The 11,570-nt window shown below is 36.4% G+C and overlaps 1 protein-coding gene across 4 annotated transcripts in view; it reads right to left on the bottom strand.

Annotated features, from left to right (window-relative positions):
* Positions 1 to 4,401: 4,401 nt before the first annotated feature.
* LOC105043377 (SPX domain-containing membrane protein OsI_17046) overlaps positions 4,402 to 11,570 on the bottom strand; it is a 28,035-nt gene continuing 20,866 nt past the window's right edge. For all 4 annotated transcript variants that reach the window (XM_019850062.3, XM_019850060.3, XM_073255852.1 and 1 more), the window contains 3 exons: positions 9,186 to 9,376; positions 6,278 to 6,411; positions 4,402 to 4,710 (listed from right to left, as the gene is read on the bottom strand). In XM_019850062.3, the coding sequence (XP_019705621.1) occupies positions 4,472 to 4,710; positions 6,278 to 6,411; positions 9,186 to 9,376 (564 nt within the window). In that variant the 3' untranslated portion in view covers positions 4,402 to 4,471. The remainder of the gene's footprint in view (positions 4,711 to 6,277; positions 6,412 to 9,185; positions 9,377 to 11,570) is intronic.

Raw genomic sequence — 11,570 nt, 5'->3', positions numbered from 1 at the left:
CGTAAGAGTTTGGGCGAGATCTTCCCGTAGTCGGAATAGAAGATGGAGTCTGGCATCCGTAGGAGTCCAGACGAAGTCTACTTGCAGTTGGGGTCGTGGGCGGAGTCCGGCTCCCGTAGGAGTCCGGACGAAGTCTGTCTGCAGCTGTTGGAGTCGAGGACGGAGCCTGGCTCCCGTAGGAATCTGGGCGGAGTCTTCCTGCAATTAAAATCAAAGGCGAAGTCCGGCCCCCGTAGGAGTCCGGACAAGGCTTACCAGCAGTTGAAGTTGAGGACGGAGCCCGGCTCCCATAGGAGTTCGGGCGGAGTCTACCTGCGGTTGAAGTCGTGGGCGGAGTCCGGCTCCCGTAGGAGTCCGGACGAAGTCTGTCTGCAGCCGTTGGAGTCGAGGACGGAGCCCGGCTCCCGTAAGAATCCGGACGGAGTCTTCCTGCAATTAAAATCAAAGGCGAAGTCCGGCCCCCGTAGGAGTCCGGACAAGGCTTACCAGCAGTTGAAGTTGAGGACGGAGCCCGACTTCCGTAGGAGTCCGGGCGGAGTCTACTTGCGGTTGAAGTCGTGGGCGGAGTCCGGCTCCCGTAGGAGTCCAGACGAAGTCTGTCTGCAGCGGTTGGAGTCGAGGACGGAGTCTGGCTCCCGTAGGAATCCGGGTGGAGTCTTCCTGCAATTAAAATCAAAGACGAAGTCCGACCCCCGTAGGAGTCCGGACAAGGCTTACCAGCAGTTGAAGTTGAGGACAGAGTCCGGCTCCCGTAGGAGTCCGGGCGGAGTCTACTTGCAGTTGAAGTCGTGGATGGAGTCCGGCTCCCGTAGGAGTCCGGACGAAGTCTGTCTGCAGCTGTTGGAGTCGAGGACAGAGCCCGGCTCCCGTAGGAATCCGGGCGGAGTCTTCCTGCAATTAAAATCAAAGACGAAGTCCAGCCCCTGTAGGAGTCCGGACAAGGCTTACCAGCAGTTGAAGTTGAGGACGGAGCCTGGCTCCCGTAGGAGTCCGGGCGGAGTCTACTTGCGGTTGAAGTCGTGGGCGGAGTCCGGCTCCTGTAAGAGTCCGGACGAAGTCTGTCTGCAGCCGTTGGAGTCAAGGACGGAGCCTGGCTCCCGTAGGAATCCGGACGGAGCGATGGGAGTTCACCAACAGCAGTTGAAAGTCGGAAGAGACTTGCGAGGGTCAATCCCGCCAAGAACTTCGGCTGAGGGTATTTTATACCCAACAATTATAATATTAATGTTAATAGTATAATATTTATTATATTTTAATATTATTTTATATTTACACTAATATAATATTTTAATTTATATTAATATAATATAATATTTATATCTATATTAATAAATTTATTATATTAAATATTAATATTATATTATTATAATATTAATATATAATATTATATTAATATAATAAATTATTATGATATTATGTTATATTATAATATATTAATATTATATTAATATAAATATAAAATTAATATTTATAATAAAGTTTAGGAGCAAAAAGATACGGCCTTATATCTACTAAGGCTATAATAGGTATTTGACATAGTTTTTTCAGAAAAATGGATGTTCAATCAAATATAAGTTACTCTGCAATAAATTATTTTTCTATGATCAATCAAATATGTTAAAATTTTATTCTCAAAAAATTATTTTTTAAAAAGAAAAGTTTTTTTCACGAACTAAACGAGTCCTAGTGATGGTGAAAGCTACAGAGAGATTGGGATAACAGAAAGAAAAGGTGGAAGAGAGGGCCATAAGATCATGGAATTATGTGTGGTGATCTAAAGATATTTTTGATTTTTTATCATTAGTCTATCCTTAGCCGTCCAATTTTTTTTCAATATAGATGATTTCAATTTTTCTGCCAACAACCGATTATAGCTAAATATGTGTGATTGGTGCAGTAAATATTTCAAACTTCATAATTATTTTGTTATTGAAATGATTGATAAATTTGATAAATATTTAATTGGAAGGTCGAAGGTTTCTTCAGCGTCTTTCTCCCTCTTTAGCTTCGATACCTATCGTGGTATCACAAAGAAGGAGAGAATGGTGGCAATGCAATGACAATGGAGGACCCAACTAGTGGTATCGACAGTGGAGGAAGGGCGAGGATCCAAATAAAGGAGGGGGAAGAAAAAGAAAGGGAAGGAGGGGGGCTGGGTTGTTGCCATCGTAAACGGAGAAGAGGCCAAGGAGGGGAAGCAGGGGCTAGGCCATCATTAAGGGTGGAGGAAGAGGGAGGCTGGGTCATCATCAAGGTTGGAGAAAGAGAAGGGATCCGGGGTGTCAAGTCATTATCAATAAGAAGGAGGAGAAAGAAGAAGAGGGGATCCATTGTTGAGGATGGGGGAGAGCTGGATCGTCGTCGAGGATGGAGAGACGGGTGCTGGATTGTTGCCACTGCAAATGTGGATGAAGTTGAGGAGAGGCGGAGATTGTCGATGACAGCCCTAAGCTGGTTGAGGCAACTTGGTCCCATACCATTTAGACAAATAATAAAAAATACTGATGTCAAACAAAATTTTCTAAATACCCTCGTAAGGTAGATGTTAAGATATCCGCTTATATTTTAATAAAATAATATTAAGTATGATAGCAAAATTTGGGCTGGCTCATAAGTAGCTTGTATGTTTGACAACCCTATTTGCATTGTATTTAAATTGAAAGTTTCCATACCAACCCAAAAAAAGATAAAATTTCCTACTCAGCATAACTTAAAAATAATTAAAATCAAGGCGTAAACTAGTGACGAGAGATAAGGATCCAAATCGATCCAAGTTTATTTACCCAAATTATTTAGGTTGAAAATTTTGGAATGGGATCGAGATTCATGTATGAATAGCTATTTGCATGATCATGTCATATCACGTCAAGGTTAGCTATTTTATTTGTTAAACAAGTATTAGATTTGCATTAAAATCAAGAATAAGAAGACTTATTTTTGTTCTTGGCTGAAGTATCTTAGTGTATACAAATATTATGGATTATTTATTTTACAATTAAAACTTACATGTCTTCTGGAAAAATGACTATAATTCGTAGTTAAGAAAATGATGGAAACAACAGCGGGATGATTCCACATTCTTAAAAGAAAACTGTTTTACGCCGTTCTTCTCTGCCCACCCAATTACTCATACAATCTGTGTCTTATGTGATATTCTTCATGATTTGGACCATCGGATGCAAAACAGCAGATTTTCTGGGTATAAAACTTACAAATAAAAGAGGGATGTACGAAATCAAGTAAGTGATGCAAGTTCATGATTCACCTGCATTTGCATTAAGTACTTTTAGTAACCACATGCATTACAACTAGTTAGAGTTTGTTTAGTTGGGATATATCAAATTATGAGGTAATTTGATGATTAAATTATTGATCTAAAAAAAATAATTATAGAAGAAAATAAATTTTACAACATTTGATTGATGAAAAAATTTTAGAAAAAGATGATGATTGTTGGTTAGAGGTAATCTTTTACATGAAAATATAGCCATATTTCCAACAATACTCTTAAATAAATTATTCAAGTAATAACACTTTTAAATTTTCAAATATTTATATGAGTTAATAAATATTTTATATTAACATATATTACAAAATATATTTTTTGTTTTAAATAAATTTTAGTATATCTTGATATATAAATAAATATATTAATTATATAATATAATTAATATTAATATTAATATAATACAAATGAGTGTATTTTTATTAAAAAATAATATTTTTATATTACCTCCACTCGGTAATCCAATATAGAAAAAAAAATCATCTCTAATAATATTTGTTTTATCTTAAAATAAATATAAAATTTATCATTTATTTTATCATTTCTCTCATTCACGTAACATGAGATTTATTTTTTCTTATTAGGTTATCCCAATCAAACAAGCCCTTGGAAAAAAATTCCTGAAAAAAAATTTAATTACCGATGAGAATCACAAAAAACATGTCTTTTTACATTTTATCACCTTTTCTTAACTGAATAAGACAACATGCTTCAGAATTTTAAGATCAAAAAGCTGGGACAAAGAAAAGTCTGAAAATAAATTATATAGTTTTAAACATAAAAATAGCATGCGGCGAATAACCGATGCGGCAAGGAACATCGGGGTATTACTCAGGTAATCAATTGCCACGGGACAGAGATGCAACCGCCTACCTTCTCCCTCCACCTCTGCTACCCTCGTAACTTTGCAGCGTCCACTCCCGTGGGGATGTATCCCACGACACAAGAATAGCTCTTGGTTACATGCTGAAGGCTCTTGGGGGCACAGAGGTTCCGGGCATCAGACAAGACCATGGACAAGAATAACGTGGATGGTCTGAGAAATACCATGACAAAACAAGAGCCATGCTCTTCTTGGAGAACATGGCAGCTGATGAATTACATTAAAGCCTTAATTGGATGTGGATCAATTAATGAGCATTATTTATTAATGCATAATGTGAGAACTGGAAATAGCACGCATTATCAATACATAGTGTTGTATGTAAAGAAGGTAGCAGCAATGGAAGCTAGACAGATCAACAGGGAAGGTAGCAGAGTGACATTTAGGAGCTGGTCTTCATCCAAGTAGCCGGCCAATGTGATCGTGCCATCAGCAACCACCCGAGCCAAGGTCCCAGCTTCGGTTGACAGCAAGCCACCATTGTAGGTACCACGGGCAAGCCGGGATGACATGACTTGAGAAAGAAGGGAGAGATTGACCCCTGTATTGCTCGTGAGACAAGAAGTATGAAAAAAATGTTTGAACGAGTAAAGCCAACAATGCTTAAAATTATTGCTGGGTGCTTTCCAGCTGCAACAACAATAGTGATAAGGTGCAGTGCCGTGTGAAAGCAGCCAACGAGCAAGATACAGAAAAAACCACAGCAACTGATCCAATTTACAATGTACATGATTGAAGTTCATGATTTACACTGTATGCCCAACAGTTGAGGAGGAAGCTTCCCATATGGTCAATAATGTACCAATTTATCATTACCCGACTTTGAAATTATTACATATTTCCTATTAGTCATGGTATGAGATAAAGAACAGTGCCCTTGCTCTTCTTTCCACGGCGCAGAGTGGAGGGATTAGAATCATGTCACTATGACTGGATCAGAATTATTCTGTATTAATCTTATGAGAATTTGACACCTAATAGATATTATGATATGTAAGTTATATGACATTCTGTTAAAGTGGCATATATACCTATGCAAAAATTAGAAAAAATATTTAAATGTCTCACCAGAAGATATTGTTATTTTCATATTTATCAATGGTATGAACACAAATTATCACATACACAAAAAGGAACACATCTAAAAACTCTGAAAAAAATCAAACAAAAAGAAAGAAAAAAAGAAAGAAAGATGGATGGATAGTTAAAATTAGACTTATAGTCTTTCATACTTTAAAAATACTTTACAATAAAACTTTCAGGAAAAGGCAGAAAAAGAAAAGAAAAACTTTACAAGACAGTATAGACACAAATAGGTACATATAAATAAGAAAAAGAACAAAATTACATTTTGAAAACAAATAAAGTCAGTTAAAACTGCATTTAATCAACTCAAATAAACAAAATTTGAGTTGACTCTGAAATCCGACTCTTATTTTTATCTTTTGAATGTTTATTATCTGCAATATCCACATTATCTTGAAATGCAAAACTTGACTAATACTTGAGAAAGTCTTTGAGTCAACTAAATCAGGTAAAGAAACAATTCAATTTTTTTTGTGCTAGTACTTTATGATATAAAAAGATGAGATGAATAGTGATAGCTACAAAGGGCTTCACTTTTTGCTTGTCAGCACAGATAGCTCAAGCAGGTCTATCAAGGAGGAAAGCAAAATGCAGTTGATGGTTATGTGGATTGATAAGAGTAAAATATAAAATGCATGGGTTTCAAAAAAGAATGCTGTGTGAACAAAAAAATCAATAGTAATCATTCATCGGTCGTGAGAAGTCCATGAGAAAACATCTAGTATTGAACCCTCACCCAAAACCACAAATCATGCTCAACAGCACTCAAATGACCTAGAATGTAGTTTAAAAATTACTGGAAGTATGTTTTTCTAAGCTCTCCCGTTTATGTCCCTCTTCCTGCTGTCCTGCTACAGTCTTCCAGCCGTAGCAGTTGAAAGAAATGTTACTTCTCAACAATAAAGATGGAGTACCTTGAGAATCTATGACATATCTGGACTTTCAAATCATCCAGAACATTTCTACATAACCTACAAATGATGCTAGAAATTCATGCTGAGTTATCATCAATCATAGATTACCTTCAAGTACTTCGGCAGAGACGAAGGTGATGAGTGCTGAGCAGACATATTGTGGCACGGAGTACAGTCTTGTGACACGGAAGCTTAGAATTATACCTACCAACACCATAAATTCAGATGCCAACAGGATTTGCCTGCAAAATGTCAACCATAACGAGAGTAAAATAAGTATTATATCTTGTAATTCACAGAAAAACAGGGTTCCCCTGAAAGCATGGGCAAAATTATGTGCATTAAGAAACAAATTGTTCATTATACATTTGGACAGAGAGGCATAAAAGTTCTGTAGTTTATATATTTAATAGTGTATGGACAAGCTACGGCCCATAAACTTCAAGTTCATTAGCTCCTAATGTTATTTTGACATCAAGGTCCTGAATAAGAGTTAAACATCCTATCAGTTTAAACATATCAGCTAATGATCATAATTCAATTATTCAGAATTCTTCTCCTAAATTAAACTTCCTAATACAATCTATATATTGAAAAACAGTGCACACATGCTATTCCTGAAAGAGTTAATGCAAGAATATGACATTACCTATCAGATACTAAATTATCAGTAACGACAATATGGAGCTTTACTGTAATGATTAAGCAGCTATTCGCATTGCTAATTATTATGAGAGAACCAAATATATGGAATTAGATTGCCATTTCAGCTTTTTGGTTACCTTGGGTCATATCAATATTACACTTACAATATGTTTACAAATAACTAAACAATCAAGAAGTTGGCTTGGCTTAGGACTGCTCCAATACTAGATGTGTCAAAAGTTTATTTTAGCTTGAGAGAATTGAAGATATGTAATGATTTAACCATGCATAGAGGTGATTTGACATGATGGAGATTTATGGCATGTTTGGTTGGGGAAGTTGGACTATGGAATGGGAATGAGCGACTCCCATTCTAGCCATTTGGTTGAGGAAGTTCCATTCCATTCCGATTCCAAAGGGAATAAGAATGCCCCCATCCCTCAAAGTCCAATTCCTACTCTCCTCTAGTATTCAAATTCCATTCCGATTTCAATTCCGGTCAAAAACCAAACACATCAAGGGGGTGCTTGGTTGAGGGGAGTTGAGGTCTCGAATGAAAATCAAAATGGATGACTCCCATTTCAGCCGCTTGGTTGGGAAGAGTCCCAGTCCGATTCTGATTTCAGGATGGAATGGGAATGACCCAATCTACCTAAAACTCAATCCCCACTCTTCCCTATGGATTCAAATTTTCATTCCGATTCTGATTTTGGTCATGAACCAAATGCTTCGGGGGATGTGGTCATTCCTATTTCTATTCCAATCGAGAACCAAGCACCCGCCAAGGGATATGGCCATTCCGATTCTCATTCCGATCCGTTCCAATTCTAATTCCAATTCCGATACCAGTAACGAACCAAATACGCCCTAAATGCAATCACATATTGTCCTAGTCATTCAGACTAAGGACTTAAATTTTGGTGCATACTGGTTCATAGACGATATACTTGTAAGATCTAGTACATACATACCCACTGTACAAATACCATTTTACGAACACAAATGGTATGCTCATTTTTTAATGTAATAGCACATGGAGGCATGCCTTGCAGCGACATACCACTGAGTTAAAATTCTGATACTGGAACTTTAAACTTTGATTCTGCCACTTATAATAGGTGGTCATGCAAATCATTAATACAGAATTTGGGAGTGTTCACATGTTAGTTTGGCTAAGCCATCTTCCTTTTCTTGTCTCTTCCATTTTTATTTTTCTCTTTTATTTAACTGATTATCTCAACACATTTATGTTCTCATTTATCCTCATTGTTCTTTTTTACTTTTCATTCTATTTTAGGGACATCAGGAATACATGATCATGGGAGCCCTTCAAGGTTAGCTGAGTCATCTTTAATCTGATCTGACCCAGGTTTCAAAAACAGAAGTGGTTAATGAACCAAATAATATTACATGGTACAACGTAGGTAAACAACAATTGTTTTTCTTTGAAGGATTATCATATGGATAACTACAAGAGTAAAGAAAATTAAACGGTACCATAGGTCAAAAGGCAATGAACAACACTTTAAACATACACCGTGTTCTTCAAAGAATATGACAATTGTTGTAGTTGATGAAAATTTCACCCAGTGTACTTAATTAATTCTACAAAAAACTAGAGCAAATATGTAATAGTGGATTCAGAATTGTGGTTAGGCATCCAATATGGTTCCATAACCAACCATTAACTACAGAGCTTCTCTGAACCCTTCAGTAACCAGAGGTAGAAATCCAGAACTTACAAATGCCAGATTGGATGGACACTTTTTTATGATTATAAATGCCCAAGATAAAATCAAATTCATGAAATGAAAAACATAAACATACTCTTATAATTATTGTTCTGCAATAACTTATTAATAATTATTACTGTGGGTCATAAATCTATTAATTATTTTTATGGAATTTAAATGTGGAAATGTGTTGAATTATTCCACAGACTGATGAGTTCTATAACCAACCCATAAACAGAAAGCTTTTCTTGACCTTCACTAAACCGAGCTAAAACTCCAGAAATTACAAATGTCAAGATCCATATAGCATTTGATAATTGATATTGCTACAAAAATTATTACTACTGTGGAATATAAATGTGGTATATGCTGAATTATTTCACAGAATAATATTTCATAAAGCATATAGAAGACAGGAGAAAATATATGGAAAAAATTAAGCAAAATATTATACCAGAAAACCATATTAAAACATTAACCAATAATTCAATTAACCAGTTATATATGCCTATACAAATGAAGAAAACATAATAACATACAACCATATCATCAAATCAATAGTGGCAAAACAAGGTCCTCATTATTGTTAATATTATTTAAAATTTAAATGACGAGTATGACATATCATTTATTATTACCTGTCCTCAAACATGTTGGTAAGGTAGCTTCCAACAATGGCATTTACAGGAAGAACTGTCAGTCCAAGGATTGCTAGAAAAATGGCCACTGTGCTCGTAGACCAACTAAAGTATAATGTGGTTACGACACTTGATTCAGAAAGTAAAATCTCCATTGCATATTTGAGCATGAAGTAGATCAACAATTGGACCTACAGAAACAAAATAAACCAAATTAGGAAAACATGTAACCACAAATAATTCCCTAGCTTCTTTATATAAAGATTAACACACTACAGAGTAAAAAATGCCAAAGTTGTTAGGAATCTCAAAAATAGGAAACTATCTTAGAAAATGGACCTACATAACAAAGTGGAATTGGCATTTTTAGATAGATGTCAGAATTTTATAATTTGAAATAAAAAAAGCAATTTTAAATGATAACTGCAAAATACTGCAACCTAGAACCCAGATATGAACTCTGATCGTATAAGCCTCCAAGAGGCTTTGTTAGCTCTTAATGCTCCTTGATGCTACATCAAGCTACTCTGAGGCCAGCTGCTCCATCATGATCCTATTGACATGAAAGTGTCATTTGATCTGACCAATGAACAAAAGTAATTGAAAACTTTGGGTAAGCATCATGATGATCTACTTGATTTGTTTGTTATTCCTTCATGGTTTGCTCATAAAAAGAATTTCTTCTGCCAACTTTGGCACTTCATAGTGCATTTCTTGTAACACAAAATAAATCTAAAACAAACATATGAAGCTGCAACATCTCAATAAAATCACTTATATAGTCTCTTCCTCAAAGATTGTTGTCATAAGTAACTAATCAGTTCGGGCACATGAAGGAGTCATGAACCATCTACCACACCTAGCACCTGCATCTGTACCTGTCCCATGGCACTACATTTGATCTAATTATACAAAAACACATTCATCCCTCCTCTTAATTGGATCTACATTGCCAACAAATCTCCTTCACCTACCATTCTACCCTGATCCATTGCACCACCCTATAATCGAGGTGGTCCATCAGCAAATGCTCATGTCTTTTATGTTTCAAACTTGTCCACGATCTTCGCATTTTCAGTAATTCAATGATTTTGATATTGCCGAAGTCTTTCATAGCAAACAAGATAGGAAGAAGCAATGCAGTTTGGCATATGTACAGAAGTTGGGAAGGACTGGGCAGTAACGTCACACTTAACCTCCAAGTTATTGCATCTCTAAGTATTCTGTCTAATTACATGCCGCCTGTCTGTTACTAATTATTGACATCAGCATCTAACTATACTGATGGATCTAGACTCAGGCCTTGTTTCGCTAAGCAGCAATAGGAAATATAATATAGTTTTATTTGAGATTGCAAATTACCAAAACATCAAGTCATATAAGTCCAGTTTTTACCACATCTCTTATACTTCATCAGCATGGTTTATGCCCCGGAAAAGACAAACAGTAGGAACCCAAAAAATAAAAAAGAAAAATCATTCAAATGAAACTTGTCAAAGTCTCACCTGAAAAATCTTCAAGAATTATATCCTCATAGGCTTCCATTTTAAGCAATTATGAGTTAACTCTCACAGGCCAAATGTGGTTTGGCAAAACGTAATATTCTAAAGATCACAAGCGCACTTCTAATCTTCACCTCCATTCCTTACTTCTATGTCTAGGCTATAACTAAAATTAGCCTAAGCTCTTCCGTATCCATTTGTCCTTCTTATTGGTCACCTCAAAACAGCAATTTCACAATATTTGCTAAAGAACATCTTCTCAACATTAAGTCTGCTCTCCAAGAGCATGATCAGTGTGGTTTCCTTGAATTCCATGCTGAAATAGAGTCCCATTGGTAAATACCCTCAGATATTCTTGGTTTCTTAACACAGAAATATAAACAAGGTAACACTGGGAGAGAATCCTATGATTCCTATCTGGCCAAAGGTTCTTACAAATTCACTCTTCAAGGGGCACTTCAGTCCTCATTTCTGCATCAGACATGTACTTTGATCAAGAATGTTAAGCACAAATCTTTCTTAGGCTCATGGAAATTCTTTTTCCTTGTTTCTTTTTCCCTAAAGCCTGCTTCACCTGTTACTTACACTAACTCTCCTAATCATTCTCGCTTTGCTGGTGTAGGGATTCCACTAACTTGCACTTAACCTCCTAAGATACCATTTCTCAATCAAGTCGATAAGCACAACCATAAAAAAATACATGAGGCCTTCCAGCATCCACTGCTACCAAGGATCATTCCTCTTCAAATGCTGTATTCCACCATGTCTGACCTATACCCTAGATAATAATCCTGCTGCCATTCCTCCAATCTAATTTTCCTAAGCACGTGCATAGGTTGTAGAGAAACTGATTGCTTCCCCTTAACTGATTGATATTATAAAA

The sequence above is a fragment of the Elaeis guineensis genome, chromosome 4 (genome assembly GCF_000442705.2).
Source record: "Elaeis guineensis isolate ETL-2024a chromosome 4, EG11, whole genome shotgun sequence".
Classification (NCBI taxonomy): domain Eukaryota; kingdom Viridiplantae; phylum Streptophyta; class Magnoliopsida; order Arecales; family Arecaceae; genus Elaeis; species Elaeis guineensis.
Note: the sequence above shows the minus strand (reverse complement) of the source record. Positions and strands in the feature narration are given on the sequence as shown.